Below are 21540 nucleotides of genomic sequence, written 5' to 3' on the forward strand. Positions count from 1 at the left end.
TTGACATCTGACAGAGTTGGTGGAGAGTATGGGTTTGGAGTCTGTTGAAACCTGGATTCAAGTCCTAATTGCATTACTTGCTCTATGACCTTGAGAAAACTACTGAATCCTCTGTGCCACTCTTTCCTTGTAAATACAATGATAGGACCTGTGTCTTTGGTCCATGTGATCTCCTTATTATATAATAAGGATTATATATGACATTACACATAAAGGCTTAATACAGTGCCTGGCATATATGAAGTGCTCAATAAATGTCAGCTGTAGCTATAAATAAAGCGATGATGCCAAAGAAGCCCGTCCTGTTAACGAGATTAGTTTTAATCTGCCACCTTCAGAATAACAAACGGGTGACTATTACATGGTTAATCACTTTCCATGAGAATTCTGTGCTAGGAAAGCAAAATGACCCAAGAGGCACTTAGAGATTCAAAAGGTGTCTTTATTGAGAGGTAGGATTAACACCTCAATAGATAACTAAGAGGCATAACATCCTTTTGGATACCTTCCTAAAATCAGTGGAACAGGATGTGGTTTCGGACTTTTCCTATGGCTTGGAATGTTGGCCAAAGTCCTACGGCTAAAAACAACAAGCACGAAACAGTTCCACATCTGGAGCCACAGAGCTGCCAAGCAACTCCCCCAGGGTCTTGAAGAGATGGCCAGATCGGTTCTGCAGCTCTGCCTCTGATAACTCCCATCTAGACTCTACGGGCTGAAGAGTAGGACTCAATGAGGTAGGGGAAATAAGAGGGCCTGGGGGAGAAAGGTGCTTTGGTTCTTTTTGTCCCAACCCCATGGTGGAGGAGGGGATGGTTCTTACCCACCAAACCAGTCAACTCATGAGAGAGATTATGGATACGCCAGAGGGGAGGCTGAAACCTCATTCCCTGGCCAGTGCTTGCCGAGACGTGGATGCTCTAGGCTGGCACCTGAAACTAAGCGTGGGCTGGAGCAGAGCCCCAGGAGGGAGCACATGAGACAGACTGACAAGTGTCACCCATGAACGCGTGAGCATAGAGAGGTGCCTGGTTCCTGCCTGGAGAATGGCGAAGGCAAGAGGCTGGCTGGAGCAGCTCTCCCATTCTAGGGTGAGGAGAGAGGGCACCAGAAAGGCAGTCTGGACTATCAGGGTGTCGTGAGGCAACGATGCACTGAGTGCCGCACAGGTACTGAAGAAAATCACTGAGCCCGAACTCTCTTCACAGGACCATTCACACAAGAGATCAGCATTCGGGAGAGCGGCACCTGAGATCAGCAGCTACAAGAGACCCGCTTGTGGCACCGTCTAAGTCAGGCGACTCTTGACTCTTGCCCTCTGCCTACCACTCCTTCCCCATCCTCAGCCCCAGAGGAGGAGGAGGAGCAGAGAAGGACCTCCTAGCCTCCTCTCCCACTGCGGAGGCCCAGCACTGGCAGCCAGGCTGGACCTGGAGAGAGAGAAAGGCTTGGGATGGAAGGCGAGGTTGGGGTTTTGACTTTGATGGAACTGGACCTAAAAACCCTTCCATTATGCAAAAATTCCAAATATGCATAAAGGCAGGGAGGAAAGTATAATGAATGAAGGCCCCTGTGCTACGTGCCATACGCTGCAGCAGTTACTGGCATATGGCCCAACCTGTCTCATCTCTATGTCCCATCACTGTCCCTCCTCACTGAATTATTTTGAAGAAGGCCCCAGATATCATGTTGTTTCTGGGTTGGGCTTTTGACTGCCTACGAATGAGTCCTAATTACAAAACTCAGGTTCTTCACATTGAGAGTGACCAGGAGCCCCTGGGTTCCGTCTGTTGCTTCCTTTTATGTTCTAGAACATAAAGAACATAAAGTTCCATGGATGCAGAGACTTTTTCCTTTTTTACTCACTGCTCTATCCCCATACTTAAAAAAATATTTTTTAATGTTTATTTTTTAGAGAGACAGAGACAGAGAGTGTGAGTGGGGGAGGGGCAGAGAGAGAGGAGGACAGAGGATCCGAAGTAGGCTCTGCACTGTCAGCACACAGCCTGACGTGGGGCTCAAACTCACGAACTGTGAGATCATGGCCTGAATTGAAGTCCAGTGCTCAACCGACTGAGCCATCCAGGAGCCCTAAGCCCCCTGGTTTAGAACCAAACAGAGACATGGAAGTACGGACTCAACTTCTGTCAGTTTGCCCAAACGTATGATCTCATTCATGAAACCAAGTGGGCCCACGGCCCTTCTTTGGCTAATTTTTCAGTTTTCCCCGCTGTGTTGTATTGCACTCAGATCTTTTGAATCTTCTTTTGGAATCAATTTTTTGGCCATCTATATTTTCCTATAATATAACCTAGTTCATCAAAATTTTCTAATTTCCTAGTCTGTATGTAGCTATGCATAATATCTTCTCGCATGTTTCATTTATTTTCCTTAGTGGTAATTCTGATTCATCTTACTCTTTTTTTTTTCTTGATGTCTCTTGTTCTTAATGGTTCCTTGTCTCCCTTCTTCTTGATCAGATTAATTTAAGATTTCCCTTTTTTCTTATTGATCCCCAATACCCACCAAAGATCCACTTTTGAATTTTGTCTCACCCATATCATATTGGGTGTAAGTGTTTTAAAGTTTCAAATATATGCATGGCAGCCTTCCATAATTGTTGACTGAGAGATAGCTTTACCTCTCTTTAAAAAATAGGTAAATCCAGGGGCGCCTGGGTGGCGCAGTCGGTTAAGCGTCCGACTTCAGCTAGGTCACGATCTCGCAGTCCGTGAGTTCGAGCCCTGCGTCAGGCTCTGGGCTGATGGCTCAGAGCCTGGAGCCTGTTTCCGATTCTGTGTCTCCCTCTCTCTCTGCCCCTCCCCTGTTCATGCTCTGTCTCTCTCTGTCCCCCAAAAAATAAATAAATGTTGAAAAAAAAATAAAAAAAATAGGTAAATCTGTATATAACTATATATACTTGTTATATATATATATGTATATATATAACATATATATGTATATATATAACATATATATGTATATGTATAGTATATATGTATATAAACATATATACATATGTGTATACACATACATACATATATGTTTTTATGTATAAACATATATACATACGTATCTATTTTTTTAAACAATTTTTAAAAAAATTTTTTTTAACATTTATTTATTTTTGAGACAGAGAGAGACAGAGCATGAACGGGGGGAAGGCCAGAGAGAGAGGGAGACACAGAATCCGAAGCAGGCTCCAGGCTCTGAGCTGTCAGCACAGAGACTGATGCGGGGCTCGAACTCACGGACCGTGAGATCGTGACCTGAGCGAAGTCAGACACTCAACCGACTGAGCCACCCAGGCGCCCCTTAAACAATTTTTTAAAAGTAGGCTTAACGCCCAGCGCAGAACCCAATTTGGGACTTGAACTACGGCCCTGAGATCAAGACCTGAGCTGAGATCAAGAGTCAGACACTTAACTGACTGAGCTACCCAAGCATCCCTATACACATCAATTAAACAAAAAAGGGGTGTATTGGGGCACCTGGGTGGCTGAGTAGGTTAAGCATCCAACTTTGGCTCAGGTCACAATCTCACAGTTTGTGGGTTCAAGCCCTAAGTCAGGCTCTGTGCTGACAGTTTAGAGCCTGGAGCCTGCTTCAGATTCTGTGTCTCCCTCTCTCTCTGCCCCTCCCCTGTTCATGCTCTGTCTCTCTCTGTCCCCAAAAAAATAAATAAACGTTGAAAAAAAAATTAAAAAAAATAGGTAAATCTGTATATAACTATATATACTGTGCATACATACATATGTGTATACACATACATACATATATGTTTTTATGTATAAACTTATATATACATACGTATCTATTTTTTTAAACAATTTTTTAAAAGTAGGCTTAACGCCCAGCGCAGAACCCAATATGGGACTTGAACTACGGCCCTGAGATCAAGACCTCAGCTGAGATCAAGAGTCAGACACTTAACTGACTGAGCTACCCAAGCATCCCCATACACATCAATTAAACAAAAAAGGGGTGTATTGGGGCATCTGGGTGGCTGAGTAGGTTAAGCATCCAACTTTGGCTCAGGTCACAATCTCACAGTTTGTGGGTTCAAGCCCTAAGTCGGGCTCTGTGCTGACAGTTTAGAGCCTGGAGCCTGCTTCAGATTCTGTGTCTCCCTCTCTCTCAGCCCCTCCCCTGCTTGCTCTCTCTCTCTCTCTCTCTCTCTCTCTCTCAAAAGTAAACATGAAAAAATTAAATAAAATAATAAAATAAAAATAAAAAATGGGTATCTGGGAGGTAGGAGGGCCAGATAGATATTAGATACGTGATCAAGTGATCAAGTTTCCTTTGTCCCCAGAAGTTTCCTTTGTCCCCAGAAGTCTAGATTGTTTATTAGTCTCAATTAACTTTTAAATTACTTTATACTCTTTAATCAATCTGGAATTTACACTGATGTATAGTGTGAGATGAAAATTTAATTTTGCTTTATTTATTCCTCCCCCCCAAATATTAATCAACTGTCCCACTGTCATTTATTGAATATTTTTCTTTCTTGCCTTTGTGTGGCTGCTTTTATTATCTAATAAAGTCAGGTACATGAAAGATTATCTCAGCACCATCTGCTCTATTCCATTGATCTATGTTTCAGTACTTACACACACTATGGTCTTTTCATCTTTGAAACTTTATAGTCCATTTTAGTATCTGTATTCAGTGTGTCCCTTAATTATGTTTCACTTTCAAGTCTTTTGGCCATTTACTTACCTGGTTGAATTTTAGAGTTATTTTGTCAAATTCTCTTCCTCCCCACCAAAGGAAAAGAAGTACAGCAAATAAAAATTAGGAGTATGGGGATATTTGTTAGGATTGCATCAAACCTATGTATTTGTTTAGGAAGAACTGACATTATGAAATAATTATTCTTTAATTCCATTCATCTGATCTTGTTTCAAATTCCCTGGATGATTTTTCTTCACATATGTTGCTTCTTGTTCTATTTATCCTCATTTTAAAAGGGAAGAAATTGGGGCGCCTGGGTGGTTCAGTCGGTTAAACATTCGACTTCGGCTCATCTCAGGTCATGATCTCATGGTTCCTGAGTTTGAGCCCTGCTTTGGGCTCCCTGCTGTCAGTGCAGAGTCTGCTTCGGATCCACTGTCTCCCTCTGTCTCTGCCCCTCCCTCACTCTCTCTCTCAAAAAAAAAATTAAAAATTAAAAAAAAAAAAAAGATACAAGGGAAGAAATTGAGTGTTGCCTGAGATTACATGGCTAGTATGCAGTAGAGGCTGGATTTGAACCCACATCCATCTGATGGGGGAGCCTGCCCTCTTAATAATCACTATGCTCCTTTATTTAAGATTATATTATACTAGGAAAGAATGCTAATGACTGTTTTCCGGAGGAGTATCAATTTCATCAAGATTTTCTAGTGTTCCAGCATGAATTGCATATTGCACTTTTAATTAATAATTTTTTAAATTAATTAATGGAAACTATTGTGGCTACCCTCTCCTTCCCATGCCCCTGGCCCACTCTCTCATCCTGAATTCAGAACCTTATGATTTGGGCTTTTCCACACGCGGGTTCGTCAAGCCCCTGTTGCGTGAGTCAAGAGAATTCTCGCTCAGGATAGAGTGCTCTGGTCAGGCCAAGCAGTTCAAGTCTCGGATCCCAAGGGTCTGGTGTTCAGTTCAAGTTCAGGGTTACAAGGTCCAACTGTATGCCCTTTGGCCAACACTGAGTAGTTTCCTGGCCTATGTGTCGCCCCCTCAGGTGGGTCCATGGAACAGCCAGAAATGCCACTTTTTTAGAAGTTAACCAGATCCTGTCACTACCCAATGAAAAAGCAAAAACTTTCACATTTCCCATGTTTCTTAGGACAGACCTATGTTCTCTTTACCTTGGTCAACAGGGCTGTGTGAAGTCTGGCCTCACCTCCCTCTTTGTCTTCATCTCGCACCCTGTTTTCTTTCGTTCACTTCGAGGCTGGTGTCTTTATTTTGCTTCTTGAATGTGCCAGGTCCTTCGCCCAACCCTGGCTCCCCTCTGGGTGTTTCTGCTGCCCGGGATGCACATCCCACAAAGGCCACTTCCTTGGAGGGGATTGAAGGCAGCTCTTTGGCTCCTACCAGCCTCACTGCTCTTCCCAGCAAGGCTCACACAACAATGCTGTTATTTATTGACTTGCTTGCTTGTCCGTTTCCTTACCACCCGCCTGCCGCCCTGGAGTCCGCATGCACGAAGTCTTCTCCGCAGTGTCTCCAGAGTCCGGCACAGTGTGGGGCACATGGTAGGAGCTCAATTCATATACGTTGGACCGGGAATCCATGACAACCTGGTCTTGCGGCATCCTAGCTGTGTGCCTCTGGACAACTTAACTCCTTGAGTACAGTTCTGAACCTGAAAAACTGACAATACCATGGGGATGTTTTGGGAAAGAAAGAAAGAAAGAAAGAAAGAAAGAAAGAAAGAAAGAAAGAAAGAAAGAAAGAAAGAAAGAAAGAAGGAAGGAAAGAGAAAGAAAGAAAGAAAGAAAGAAAGAAAGAAAGAAAGAAAGAAAGAAAGGTGAAGCCCTTAACTCTCCATGTGGCATACACAAAGCTCTCAAGAAGCACTAGCACAAATCACCACCCCCCCCATCATCATCATCACAATTAATTAATAAAAGCGTGGTGAAAGAAGCAGGCAGAGAGTGGCCCAGATGAGATTTTGTAGGATTGGAATCTATTCAGTTTGGAGCAAAATCATACAAGTCAAACAGCTCATTGCTATTTTATTTATTTATTTTTTGCCAGGGCCCAAAGACTGATAATTTTTTACAGGAACTAATTCACCCTAACTGTTGCTCACACCAGCCATTTATTATTACGTCTCATGGTTCCGGGAACTGACCTGGGACCAGCTGTGTGGTGCCGTTCAGAGTCCTTCCCTGGTTGCAGTTAGTTGGTGGCTGGGGCTCGATTCATCCCAGGGGCTTTCCCACTCATGTGTCAATGCTGGCGGTGGGCTGGGACCTCAGCAGGATTCTTCGAGGGAGCACCCACACGTGGCCTCTGCGTGGCCGGGCTTCCTGACAGCATGGCAGGTGGGGCCCAAGAGCGAGCATCCCAGGACATGAAGCCAGGTGGACACTCTGTAGCTTTTTCTAACCTAGCCTTGGGAATCACAAGGCATTACTTCTGCCACATTCTATTTGTGAGAAGCAGCCCAAACTCAAAGGGAGGGGGTTAGTCTCTACCTTTGGGTGGGTGACGAGTCAAAGAATTTGTGGACATGTTTAAGACCACCAAACTAGCCATAATGAGAGAAAACTGGGGTATGGATCAGATGATTCTTTTTCTTTTTTAATTTTTATTTTAGAGAGAGACAGAGAGAGAGCATGTGTACAAGAGCAATGGAGAGGGGTAGCAGGAGAGAGAGAATCTGAAGCAGGCTCCACACTTAGTGCAGAGCCTGATGTGGAGCTGGATCCCATGACTCTGGAAGCATGACCTGAACCAAAATCAAGAGTCGGTCACTCAACCCACTAAGCCACCCAGGCGCCTTGATTCTTTAATCATCAGCAGAAATAAATACAGTTGTCAAGTGGCTCCAAACATTCACGTCAGCTCTCTCTCCCGGTAGGCATTATGGTTATTATGTTGGAGCGCTAGGTTTGTACCCACCGAGGTTCAAATTCTGGCTCTGCCACCATTAGCCTGGAGACTCTAGGCGAGTTTGCTGGCCTCTCCAGGAAGCGGATGTGATAACAGCAGAAGCACAACGAGCATCGGCACACGGGAGATTCACTATCTCTACTGTCACAGGCACTCCAACCGGGCAGAGGCACACTCCTTCCAAAGGAGGGGACAAGCGTGAGGGTCCCTTTGCCCTCAGCCAGGTCCCTTGGGGACTTGAATTCCACGCTTCTTACCGTTCATGCGGCTCTCAAGTGAGCCCCTCTAAAGGCTGGGTTCCAGGTGCTGGGGTGGGTGGTCATGGCAACAGCCCCGTCGCAGCCGGCGCGTGGCCAGGGACTCAGATTTGCCAGTGTGGGCGCAAACACTCTCTCCCCAGAAAAGCTGCTTGAAGGCATAGACTAGGGGAAGGGAAGGTTAAAAATAAAGAGTGGTCATGTTCGGTTTTGAAATTAAGGAAAGCCTGGACTCAAAGGCCCTTTGATTCTCTTGCTTTGGGAGAGGCAGGCTGTTGATGGAGGCATCATGGAGCTTCCTTCCCTAGAGCTTTTATCCGTGGGAACATGTCGAACCGAACGACTGCACTTCCTGGCTCACAGCTGGGGTCTCCTCTGGAACATTCATGTTTCAGTTGCTTTTCAAGGTTTGTGAACTGGCAGCCGTCGTCCTCAATTTGTTTGAGAGATTTTGAATTTTCAAGCTTGAATGTTGTCGCAGTGGGCACTTACTCTCCAGTTGTTCCCTACCCTCCCTGTTATCTGTGTCCAGACAGCTCGTTTACATCTAATGTTTTCTTGGCTCCAACAGTCATCCAAGTTTGGTTTTGATCCCGCTTCCTTTGGCTTTCATTTTCCTGCTCTCCCAATGCCAGTAAAACATACCTGTATGAAGTGCCCATGGCGTTGCCAGAACTGGGCTCAGTACTAATCAGCTATAACCTCAGTTACTATCCTGGAAACCCTGCCACGGAGGTGATCTCCACTCCACAGACAAAGCAGCCAAGAATCAGAGGGGTTTGTCGATTTACCCAAAATGACAAGGTTTATAAAAGTGACAAGACTGGTGTTTGAATCTAGATGGTAGCAGTCAGGCATTTTTAGTTGTAAGTGACAAAGAAATCCACTTCAAATGGGCTTAATTTAAGAAAAAAAAATAATGTGATTGATTGTCTCTAATAGTGTATGTCCGGGTCCAGGGGCTCAAACTCGATCTCCCAGTTCTGGCTTCCTCTATCCGGCATCATTTTCAGACCAGCCCTATCCTTGTGACAAGACGGCCTCTAGCAATCTCCTAGCCAACAGCCTACCCTCTCACCAACCCTAGTAAAAAAAAAAAAAAAAAAAAAAAGAAAGAAAGAAAAAAAAGAAAAAAAGAGCTTTTTTTTTTCCCTCCAGTAGGCTTTTTTTTTTTTTTTTTTAACACCCAGGACACGATGACTCTGGTAAGAATCAAATCCCATAATCATCTCAGAACTGATCTTGAGGCCAGAGGTATACAGTGGACTTAGGTCACATCTTCATGCTTGAAGCCTTGGTGGGTTAGCCCCACCTGAACCGAAGTGACGGAAAATGAGGGATGCACTGTATCGCAAGGAATATTGGTGTGCTCTTTTTTTCCTGAAGGGAAAAATGTCCAGTACCTATGCTAGCAAAGACGTTTATGGACTTTCTCATAGGCCTCAGAGGTATTGAGAACCTTCCACTAAGAGTGAATATGTAAGCACATTAGGGACTAGATGGATCTGTGCCTACAATCTTAGCATCTAGAGGGTGACTTTATAATATGAGCTTATAGAGGACACCTGTTGTTGGCATCTCCTAGAACCCATTCTCCTCACTCTTTTAAAAATTAAAAGACCATTTTCTTCTGGAAAACCACCTGTCTCCCATGTAATCCAAGGAGACTGCTTCTTATCTCCACACTATTCCAAGGGCAAACATGTGACCCAGGCTTGAAAAATCTGATATTTATCTCCCTGGTGAGGATAATTAAATTAGAGATGGATATTCAAACCAAGCCAAAAAAACTCCATCCTAACACTTTCATGGGGACCATTGGAAAGAAAGAAATTCTCCTTCCACTCGTATTGCTAAGCTCTGGGGATAGTAACTGGAGCTTCCAGGGGCAACCAAGAAAATGAACTACAGAGGAAATTAGATGAAGGTAGAGAGGGACAGCTTTCCGATATTGTATGAATCCCTGGATCCGTTTGTACCTGAAGCCAGACAACCCAAGGCTTATTTGGTTACCGAAACAAAGAGATCGTGTCTCTCTTTTTTTCTTTTAATGACTCCACTTTGAGGTGGCTTTTGCCACTTGTAAACCTAAAAGCACATACAAGTGCAATCCCCAGGCAGGAATTGCCCTCCAGGAGGGAACAAGGCGGAAGGACACTCTTCACATTTAGCCAGAGGGAAAGGGAGGGCAGATGGCCCTCTTGTTTTAGGCTGCGGGGTGTCTGAGGGCTGGGGCTCATCCCTAGTGAGGCTCTGTCCTAAACCTTGACCCCTTAGGCACTGCCCGGCTCTGTGGACTTCTTTTTGGAAATTCTCTGGAAGTTATTCCATGGCTGATTAGCAATAGTGATACTAATACTGTTTCCATTGATTTCATCTTTTTTAGCAGAAGTTGTTCTGGAAGAAACAAACTCCTGAACACTTAACGTGGGGCTTAAGCACGCAGGCAGTAGGGTCTGAGAGATCTGCATTCAAGACCTCATTTGATCACTTACCAGCTGTTTGACCTTATTCAAGCTCCTTGGAACCTCGAGATTCTGCTTTATCGTCCATAAAAATGGGTTGAATGATAGCATCCAGCTCCTGCGGTTTATATGAGGCTAATGTGGACTTAGCCTTGGTGAGAACCTAGTGAAAACTCAATAAAAGCTAGTTGTTGTCATCTTTATGAAACAAACTGCATTTCCCCCAAAATGTTCAGTTTTGTGAGTAGTTCAATTAGAAATCTCTCCCTTTGAGGGGCACCTGGATGGCTCAGTTGGTTAAGCATCTGACTCCTGATTTCAGCTCAGGTCATGATCCCATGGTTCATGGGATTGAGCCCCAAGTTGGGTTCTGTGCTGCAAGTGTGGACTCTCTTTTCCTCTCTCTCTGCTCCTCCCCCCTCTCAAAATAAATAAATAAACACTGAAAAAAAGAGAGAAATCTCTCCCATTGCTCTGTTCTTTCTTGCGCATGGGCATTTTGGTAGTGGATGTAACTAGAGGTGATGGGTATTATCGAAGATTTATGAACAGAGTGCAGTTAAGACTTAGACTTAGGAACCTATCCTCTTTTGTGGCTGGGTGGACTTGGACAAAAGGCTCCATCTCTTTGTGACTCAGTTTCCACATAAAATGGGGATGATGGAAATTAGTATCTGTCTCTTTGGAATTAAGTAAATTAATATTTGTAGAGTGTTTAGAAGAGTGACTGGAACATGGTACATGCTCTATGAAGGCTGGTCATCAACTATGCATTTAATGTGGTGCCACATCAAATGGAAACATGGCTCAGTGGCCAAGCACTGACTTCTGGTAGACACCAGCAACTCTGGGAACGTGCTAAGGCTTTGCTGAGTTCCCATTGCTTGGGTCCTCCTGTGGTCTTGCTAATCTCAACATCCCTCAGCAATGCACATTTTGGTGACAGCTCTGGCCATGCCGACATTGTGTGTGGGCTTTAGAAAAATTTTATGTGATTCATCACAAAATTTTTTTTAATGTTTATTTATTTTGAGAGAGATAGAGGGAGTGAGCGGGGGAGGGGCAGAGAGAGAGAGGGAGAGAGAGAACCCCAAGCAGGCTCTGTGGCTGTCAGCGCACATCCCGACGCGGGGCTCGATCCCACGAACTGTGAGATCATGACCTGAGTCAAAACCAAGAGTTGGACGTTTAACTGACTGAGCCACCCAGGTGCCCCTCATCACAATCCTTTTTTCTTTTTTTCCCTCATCACAAATTTTTAAAGGCAGCCCGCATTCAAAATCTGGCTCTTCCACCTGCTGTCTTATCTACGGCAAGTTCCTTAACCTCTGAGCTTTCAGCTTCCTCCTCTGTAAAATGGCAAAACTAATGGTCCCTACCTTGTAGGGTTGTTGTGAGGGTCAAGTGAGTTATTATGGTAAAGCCCCGGGATAGGGCTTGACACACTGTAAATGTTAAATTACTATAGTATTTACATTATTATAATACGTTGTTATAATAGCGTCCAGTTAATGAGTTCTGCAAATAAAAGGCCCCCCAAATACCCTCAGCATTCTTTTAAAAGGGCTGAAAATATGTGCCCATTGATTTTGTACATTAGAGGTTTCAAGCTTGTGGCCTGCTTGAAATAAGTATCCAATGGGCATATTTTATTTGCATAGCCTAGAGGTTCAAAAAATTAGAATTCGTGGCCCATATTTTAAAATCAGGATGTTTTAAAAAATAAAAAAATAAAAATAAAATCAGGATGTTTTACATAAAAATCCAGACTTCCAGCTTTTCTGGAGGAATGGGAAAATATGGCATTACTGGCCTGTATTCCCGCACATTGTCTCTGGGAGAGGACACCACAGTGGTTGCTCACATCAGACAGGACAAGGTACTCTTCCAGTCAAGACCTCTTGGCTCACAACACTTGTGATTTTCCCCCCTGGAATGCTTCATGCACTTGGCTTATCTGCCTGGCTCCTGTAATAAGGAAAATAATAGCTAACACATATACAAAACATACCATATTTCAGGCACTGTCTTATTTGATCACCACAACAATCCTAAGGGAGAAGTATTAGTATTGTCCCTCACCTTAAGGATGGGAAGTCATGGCTAAGGAAGTTCCCAAGGTTATGAGCTCACCATTTCACTTTTCTCTAGAATAACCCCTTTATTCTAACCTTGGTAAAGTTTTCTGCAGTTGTATCAGTGAGATGGGAACATGGTCCGAGAGTGTCGATATTCAGTTGTCATGGTCATGTTGGCCAAGAGGGCTTAGTCATGGATGTCTAAGGTCATAACTTAGGGAATTAACTGCCTAATTTCCCCATTGCCCTCAACGTCACCAGACTCATCTCCGATACCCGAGGACAGTCCTACTCAGAATAGAAGCTCCTATCAGAAACCATTGCACTTGAAGTGAGTGTGACCTCCCAACTCAGCCCTGTGCTGTAGGGCATGGAGGAACAAAGCTACCCACAGAAGTTGGTCCATTCTGCTCATCTTTGACACCCCTTCCTAGATGGTTGTACTCACTTCCCAAATGTGCCCAGAATCAAATGAAGATGACACACCCCTATACTGAATGCATTACCCACCTTTCTTTTTTAAACCTGTGTCCTTTTTTTTTTTTTTAAATGTTAACTTACTTATTTTGAGAGAGAGAGAAAGAGAGAGAGAGGAGGGAAAGCATGAGCAGGGCAGGGAGAGAGAGAGAGAGAGAATGAGAGAGAGAGAGAGAGAGAGAGAGAGAGAGAGAGAATCCTAAGCAGGCTCCATGCTGTCAGCACAGAACCCGATGCAGGGCTTGAACTCATGAACTGTGAGATCATGACCTGAGCCGAAATCAAGAATCAGATGCTTAACCGACTCAGCCACCCAGGTGTCCCCTGTGTCCCTTTTTGATAAACATAAAAATCTCACCAAGGCCAGGAGATATCCATAGGCTTTCATCCCAGAGCCTGTGATTCTTGATTGAGAAATTTCTCCATTTCCTACACCGTCCTTTCAGCAAGACTTGGTCTGGCTTTTCTTCCTGAAATCTGTATTATAGAAACAAGACACCTTATTTCCCTTTTCTGGTCCTACAATTATGTAATAATATTTGAAGATTTTGTTTCAAAATACGACTCACCCTTTCTTCCAAACCCTGGAGAATCACTGATCTCTGAGTGATTCTCCTGGATATTTAAGAGGATATCTTTATCCAAATGGTAGCTTTGGAGATAATGCCTGACAACTGCTATCAAATGCTTAACATTTGAAAATAAATTCACAAAACACAGAAGATGAACAGATGGTCTGTGAGTTTTGTCCATTCTCTGTAGCTTTCCACCACTCTCTGCTGCATCAGACATAAAGGAGTTGGAGCCAGCCCCAGGTGGGTGTACTTTGAGGGGGAGGTGAGCGGTCCCCGGGCCTGAACCATACAGAGCAACAGCTGTCTTCAGGGGCCCTGCACGAGGGCTACGCCCACAGAGGTGGGGGGTCCTTGCTCCTGGTTCCTGCTGGTGGGGACAGCGCGAATGGGGAAGGGGCTTAAAGTCATCCGGGTCCTCTGGCTGCTAGGGCGGCCTTCTTAGTTTCTTTTCATCTTGTTCCCCGGACAATTAGGAGTGAGATTTCACCCCTGCCTGTGCTTGCCTGGGGCACCCCACATTGGAAGGTGTGCTTCCAGAATCCTGTTTGGTCGATTTACTGGCATCTGGGTCAGACTGTAGGCTACAATCTTGTCCACGCTAGGTGTATCAATTTCTTGGGGTTGCTGGAACAGATGACTACAACCTGGATGGCTTAAAACAGTAGAAATTTATCCCGATTGAATTATCCTTTTAAAACAATAGAGATAGGCAGTTCTGGAGGCCAGAAGGCTAAAATCAAGCCGTGGGTAGGGCTGCGCTCTCTCTGGAAGCTCAAAGGCTCAAAGGGAGACTCTGCTCCTCACCCCTTCCAGCCGCTGGCAGCCGGCAGTATTCCTTGTCTTGCGGCCACATCTGCACCCCAGCTCCCCCTTTGTGTGCCTGTGTTGGCTCCCTTTGCCTCTCTCTGATAAAGATAGCAGTGATGGTGTTGTGGCCCACGCTGGTAATACAGGGTAAGTTTTCATCTGAAGATCCTCAGTGTACTCACACCTGCAAAGACCCTTTTCCCCAAGGGTAAAAGCTAGAAAAGGTGACCTTTACAAAGTCCAGGGTTAGGACTGGAAATCTCAGGGCGGTCATTCTTTGACTTACTACATCAGACCAGAGCCTTAGTCTTATCCTTCTTCTCCTCCATTCCAGTCCTGGCCTCTTCCTTTCAGAACAGTCATACAGACCCTGGCGGTTCCTACAAAGTCTGATCCTGGGATGGCTGAAAAAGCACCCTACTGGGAATCAGTAGAACCAGTTTGGTTGGATAGTCTGAGAATCAATCACTTTTTCCTCTTATCTCTTCAGGGACAGCAGTCAAGGTCAAGTGCACCTCTGCTTGCTCACTGCTCTATTGGAATGGTCTCTGTTGATCTTCCTTCTCTTCCCCCAACTCGTGCACTCGTGTTCTCTAAGGTAGATCAGATGTTATCCCTTTGTTGAGAGTCTCTGTAGAAAGACAGAATAAGGGCCCTTCAGAGATGTCCATGTTCCAATCCCTCAGACCTGTGAGCACGTTCCCTCACGTGGCAAAAGGGACTTTGAGGATGTGTTAAGCATTGTGAGTTGGGAATATTATCCTGGGTTATCCAGGTGGGTCCAAAGTAATCACACTGGGGACAGTCACAGACAGAAAAGGAGACATGACAACACACACAGAGGTTGGAGTGATGTGTTTTTTGTTTTTAATGTTTATTTATTTTTGAGAGAGACAGAGACAGAGCACGAGTGGGGGAGGGGCAGAGAGAGAGAGAGAGAGAGAGAGAGAGAGAGACAGAATCCAAAGCAGGCTCTAGGCTCTGAGTTGTCAGCACAGAGCCCGATGCAGGGCTTAAACTCACGAACCACAAGATCATGACCTAAGCCGAAGTCGGATGCTCAACTGACTGAGCCACCTAGGCGCCCTGGAGTGATGTGTTTTGAAGGTGACAAGAGGCCATAAGCTAAGGAAATGCAGTAGCCTCTAGAAAGTGAAAAAGACAAGGAAACAGCTTCTCCCCTAGAGCCTCCAGAAGGAATCTGTTCTTCTCACACCTTGATCAGTAAGACTGATTTTGGACTTCAGGCCTCCAGAACTGTAAGATAACAAATGTGTGTTGTGTTAAGCCAGTTTGTGATCATTTGTTACAGCCACAGCAGAGGGAATGAATATGGTGTCCACGGGATTCTCACTGGACTTAGAACAAAGTCAAGCTTCTCACCACGGTTGACAAATGCCTACCAGATCTGTCCCCTGCCTTCCTCTCTGGCTTTGTCTCCACCACTTTGCCCGGTTCTTACTATTCTCCCCGTGCTGGTCTTCAGCAGACCAGGCCTCACGCTCTGGCCTTCTCTGTCCCCTCTGTCTGCAATGCTTTGCTCTGGCTCCTTGTCACTCAGATAAAACTAGCACCTTCTCACAGAGGCCTTTCTTGAGCATGTGGGTTAAATAGCTGACAAGCCAACCATCCCATCCCTGCCAGTCTTTATTTATTTTTTTTCATAGCACTTGCTGCCATCTGCAATCATGTTATTCACTGTTTAACATGAATCCCTCCTGGAACATCAGCTGCATGAGAATAGGGCCCATGTTTTGTTCCCATCTGGATCAGTCATTGGTCCTAAAGACAGATTTATCGAAGGAATAAATGAATGAAAGATATTCATTCATTTTCAGCTCTAATAATTTCTCTCTGCAGTCATGGACTGTTTGACATAGCTTCAGCCTTTGTAGCATAAGAGCAAATCACCCTCAAGCCCAGGTTTGAGGCAGGAGATGATAGAGGATGGGATCTGGAGGCCTTTTCTGCTTGTGCCTTTCTTCAATCAGTTTCCTCTCCCTTAATAATATTTTTAAATATTTCCCCCTTTCCCCCTTCTTCCCTGTAAGCCCTCCTCTGGGTTCTGTCTACTTATAGCCAGTGGCACTTCTCGAGGACAATCTTGGGGTCAGATACCTTCAGGGGCTCCTCCACTAAAGTTGCCATGGTTGCTTTTGGCCTTCTGCTGCTTAACTAGGGCAGTGATGTGAATCTGATGCTGCTCATGTTTAGGGGCTCAAGGAAAACTCCTCTATTTTGAGACTAAGGGCCTTTAGTTCTTGTGGGCTTACATAAATGATGATTTCTGTTCCATTCACAAGGGGCCTGAGTCTTTTGATCCCAGGAATAAGTCGTTTCCATTTGGATACATGATGTCAGTCTGCTTACCCACAGCAGCTCAGAAACTCTCGGTCAGGGGAAGGATGACCATAGTGCCTCCTCCCACCCTCCACTTTACCTCAAGGGGGAGGGTTGATCTGATCCATCAAGATCATGCACATACATTAGACACAGTGCTAAGACCCCTTTTCTCTCCCATACTCCACCCTGTATTATGTCTCTTAGAGGAAACCTTTTCCATCCACGTGGTAGGCAGGTTCTCACATGGCTCTCACTAAGTCTCTGCCTTGCCTATTTATGCCTTGTATAGTCTCTTCTCCTTAAGCATGGGCTGGACCTAGTAACTTGAATGGAACTTCCAGCTTAGAGGTATTATCGCTATACTGTCTTTTTAGCTGGTGCACTTTGATAAAGCAAGATTACATTTTGGAAGAGTGCATATGGTAAGGAACTGAGGGCAGCCTCCAGCTAGGAACCACTGAGGAATTGAAGCTGTCAGTCAAATTCCTCACAGGCAACTGAATCCTGCCAGCAACCATGTGAGTGAGCTTAGAAGTGGATTCTTCCCTAGTTGAACCTTCAGATGAGACCACAGACAGTGACGGCCTGAGCCAACACCTTGATTGCAGCTTGTAAGGGAGCCTGAATCAGAGGACCCAGCTAAACTGTCTGGATTCCCAATCCACAGAGACTGTGAGCCAAGAAATGTGTTGTTTTGAGATGGTAAGTTTTGGAGTAATCTGTTAACAGCGATAGATATGTAATACAATCCACATGACATCTAAGAATTCTCTATGTAGTACAGCTCACGTTAGAATTAAGATCCCACATTGGGATATGCAGTCCAATCTTCAAATAGTAATCAACGTTTTATTTGCTAGGCACTGTCCTTTTTGTATTTATTCCCTCTTGGACCTTGTGGGGGAGAGTGACCGGTTGAAACAGAATTGGATGTTGTTGTGTCTCTTGTCCAAATACCATTTTAATCTTAACCTGACATTTGGCCTAATTTGGGCAGGCTATATGCCAGGGAGAGTTGCATTTAGGGGACAAAATCCATAGTGGAGAGAGTGTGGTTCAATCATTGGGCAAGGGCTCTAGAATTCAAACTTTTATTGCTTTCAGAAGTCAGGATTCACTTTTGGAGCCAGCGCTGCAGGTCTAGGAAATGATAAACAGCAGAACTCCATGTGGGTCAAAGCAATTTCAGATCAAAACCAGCAAAGACAGGACCTGAGATATTTGGCTTTAGGGCTTTTACAGCCAGATATTGATAGATGGCACTGGATTGAGTGTCCCAGATTTGGTTCCTATTTATCTTGCTTTGCATTCCTCTCTGATTTTTCCAGCATCTGTTTGTGTATGAGGTTAGAAAAAGAACCACAGCAGAAATAACATCTGAAGATTTCAAAATGTTGTCCTCATTGGTTTATAAAGCCTGTACCATCAGCTCCCCAGTTGGCACTGGTATTCAGTTGACAAGCCTGAACTCTGGAACCATGTCTTTGTATGTTGAGATTGAAGAGACAAATAAGAAGACTGACTTCTGGTGGTCCATAACCATAGGGAAGCCCAGGTAGTTTTCTGGCAATTTCTTTCCCATCTATCTAATTTCTCTAGTGCTCCCTAAGTTCATGAGTAGCTCCACTGCGGGACTGGGTAGTAGATACAAAATTGGTCACTTCTGAGATTAGATGGCTTCCATACTGGTCACTGGGGAAAGCCACTTGCCTTGTGCAGACAGTCCTATGGAGATGTCTGGTGAGGAACTGAAGCTTCCAACAACCATGTGAGTAAGCTTTAAAGTGAATCCCATCTCCCCTTCGTTGATCCTTCATATGTTAACTGCAACCCTGGCTACCAGCTTGACTGCAACCTCATGAAAGGTATTACGCCAGGTAAGCCACACCCAGCTTTCCTGCCTGTAGTGATTGAGAAGCAATACATATTTGTTGCCTCAAAGTTTTGGAGTAACTTGTTATACAGCAATAGATAACTAATGCAATGTAGGTCTGGCCAAACTACCTCCCCCAACTCCCCACTCTACCCCAGACCTAGTCCTTGGTTTAGGACTGTGCATGTGACCATGCTGAGTCAATCAGAGTAAACTGCTCCCACTCTTTCTCACTGGACATGATGCTAGGAAGAGAAGAGGCTGGGGCTTCTGCATCTTCTTGTCCTTGTGAGTGGAAAGTTCTGGGATGTCTTGTTGGTCTCTATATCCTCAGCACCCAGAATTGTGCCTGGCTCAAAGGAGCTGCTCAGTAACTATGAAGTGAAAGGTGGGTTTGTATCCAGCAGAGGGAGAAAAGATGAGGGGAGGGCTCAGAAGTACAACAGCAAGCTCTTCTCTAATACCATCTTAAATGGAACATGTCATCAAACATCTATAGAAATCCGGTTATTTTTGTTTTCTCCATGTGATGCATAGAACACACAGTTTCTTCCTTACGTTTAAGTTGGCTTTCCCCAATGTTAACTGGCAGAGTTTCTAAAATTCTGCAAAGAACGTACTAGGATCAATGGATTCACTGCATCTGCCCGATGCTCCATTTACTGGGCGTTTTCCAAGGAGGCAGGAGATGAATAAATTTTGTGGAATCATAATGTACTTGGTGTGACAGGTTTGCTCTTTTCTGCTACCCACTAGCATTAGCAGCAACAAAGACATGTGCTTTTGGATAGATTGGATTAGTACATCTTTCAAAAGGAAAATAGACGCATGATTTCATTCAGAGAAGAAGATATTAGGCTGACACCCAGTGATTCATTAATGTGCCACTCTGATCTCAGAGACTGGGGCTCCTTCTCATGCCAAACACATGGCATATTTTCTTTTCCTTTCCTCTCCTGGCCTCCCTGGGGAAGTAGGGGTGTGGAGAAAAGGGCATACACTTTTTTTGTTGTTGTTGTTGCAGGTGCTGAATTAGAAAATAGGAAAAGGTAAGTCGTTTGACAAATAGTGACATCCTCATTGACCGCAGAAAAGTGTTGCTTCTGTACTGAGAGCGACCTCCTTGCTTTTGTCGTAGCTGGGATGAAATTTTTGTTAAGTACTTTGTGCCCGAGGATTTCACACACCAAGCCACACTGATTGGGTCACTGAGTGGATACTCTGATTCTGGGCACAGGAAAATTATTGAGTCCATTAAGTGTGAGATTTGCAAATGGCAGAAGTCTCGACCTCAAATTTACAGCAGCCAGGTAAGTGGATGGAGAGTGTGACACAATAGGGCATAGTGGAGACTTTGGTGGAGTGAGAATCCGACTGCTTTTATAACTTTTTTTTTTTTTTTTTAAGAGAGAGAGTGCACATAAGTTGGGGAGGCGGCAGAGGGAGAGAGAGAGAAAATCTTAAGTAGGATCTACACTCAGCACAGAGCCCGACGTGGGGCTTGATCCCATGACCCTCAGATCATGACCTGAGCTGAAATCAAGAGTCAGACGCTCAACTGACTGAGCCACCCAGGCGCCCCAGAGCCCACACTGTTTTAAAGGAGACAGCCATTTCTCAGTTTGGTGGAATTATTTCCACGTGGAAACCAGGCCGAGGGCTATTAGTCTCCCAATTTTTTTTTCAAGTGAATCTTATTTATATAAGTGAATCAAAATTTATATAAAGTATCCAATTTTTAAATGTTGGCAATGATTTCAATGAAATAAAATTGTGTGCCTGTGAAACAAAGCGCATCCACTGGCTGCCTCAGCTTATGGCTCTCAGTTTATAACCCCTGTACCAGGACCTATTTAAAAGCAGACATGTTAACAAGAGAGTTTGCATATATTAACTCAGTTTAATTATATCAATTCTTAAACAAAAAATTTCCTCCAAGAGACAATAGTTCACGGTAACTGCAAAGCTCACTCACAATTTTTAAAAATACCAGTCATGCTTAGCATTCAAAGAAGATAGGGTAGAATAACTGTAAAAACATTTACTGGGAACATCAGCCTCTGACTTTAAAAATTACAAATACTGAAGCGTTTTGGTATCAGACACAGTAGTTTTGACATCGTCTATTCATTTGATGAGTTTCTGGAAGTTTGGAAAATTGTACCTCTATAATTGGATAAAGCACTTACTCTAAACTAAACATTTTCAAATGTAGAAAACAAACTAGCAAGCTACACATACAAAGAAAAGCCCTCTAGGACAAGCCCTCCACATGTTGAATGCCAGCAAATGCACCATGGATCCTGGAAGACTAGAATTGATACATACACTTGGCCTGAAGTCTTAACACTTCAGGCTTGACAATGGAGTCTGCATTCACCTACACATTAATGACAAACTCTGGGTTAGTATAGGAGAAGCCAGCAAATTCATTTTGGTCCAAGTTCATGATGAAGAGTTTATCAGTAGGCGTGAGTTCCACAGGCTGTCTGGTGAACTCTTTGTCGAAGTTGGAGGTGTCTCGCTTGTCTCTCTGCCAAATGGAAAGCAAACACATTAACATGGCATAAGAAGGAGACACGACCCACACCTGCCAGTTAGTGGGAAGCCGATGACATCTCATGGGCAGAGTCAGAAAGAGCCCTGTGCTGAGTTTTTTAGCAGGTGCATTGTGGCATACTACCCCTGGCTTTCATTTCACATTGTATGTTGTCTTCAGGAGAGAATATTTGGTGGAGATTGCCTAAGAAAAGAAATGAAACATGAATTTCTGTAAGGATTGCCATACAGTGGTATGTGTGTATGTGCGTGTGTGTGTGTGTTCAGTTTTCTTTGGCTTTGAGATGAACTGAATTGGAAACAACTTCTTACCATGCAAAATGCAATAGAACTAGTCATGGGGTAGGGCGTCCCGGAGAAAACCATCCAACAACGACCCCTGTGGCTAGGAGGCTCCTTTCTTTAAAAAGGAGAACAGGTGCACCACCACTCAGCTCCCAAGAAGGTAGAGTGGCATGTGGGGACATCAGATGGCTGCCTGATGAAAGGAGCTGA

The 21540-nt window shown here is 44.3% G+C and overlaps 1 protein-coding gene and 1 long non-coding RNA gene across 2 annotated transcripts in view; both read right to left on the reverse strand.

The window, feature by feature from the left end:
- Positions 1-11500: 11500 nt before the first annotated feature.
- Positions 11501-14680, reverse strand: LOC121019354 (uncharacterized). Its single transcript, XR_005785545.1, has 3 exons — positions 13458-14680; positions 13247-13365; positions 11501-12301 (listed from the first exon to the last, which is right to left on the reverse strand). It is a non-coding gene; the product is annotated as an uncharacterized LOC121019354 (long non-coding RNA).
- Positions 14681-20366: 5686 nt separating this feature from the next.
- Positions 20367-21540, reverse strand: part of PRKCB (protein kinase C beta) — a 328287-nt gene continuing 327113 nt past the window's right edge. Inside the window, exon 16 of the mRNA XM_040458748.1 lies at positions 20367-21019. Coding sequence (XP_040314682.1) covers positions 20867-21019 — 153 coding nt within the window. The 3' untranslated portion in view covers positions 20367-20866. The remainder of the gene's footprint in view (positions 21020-21540) is intronic.

The sequence above is a fragment of the Herpailurus yagouaroundi genome, unplaced genomic scaffold (assembly GCF_014898765.1).
Source record: "Herpailurus yagouaroundi ecotype Mexico unplaced genomic scaffold, PumYag 222, whole genome shotgun sequence".
Lineage (NCBI taxonomy): Eukaryota > Metazoa > Chordata > Mammalia > Carnivora > Felidae > Herpailurus > Herpailurus yagouaroundi.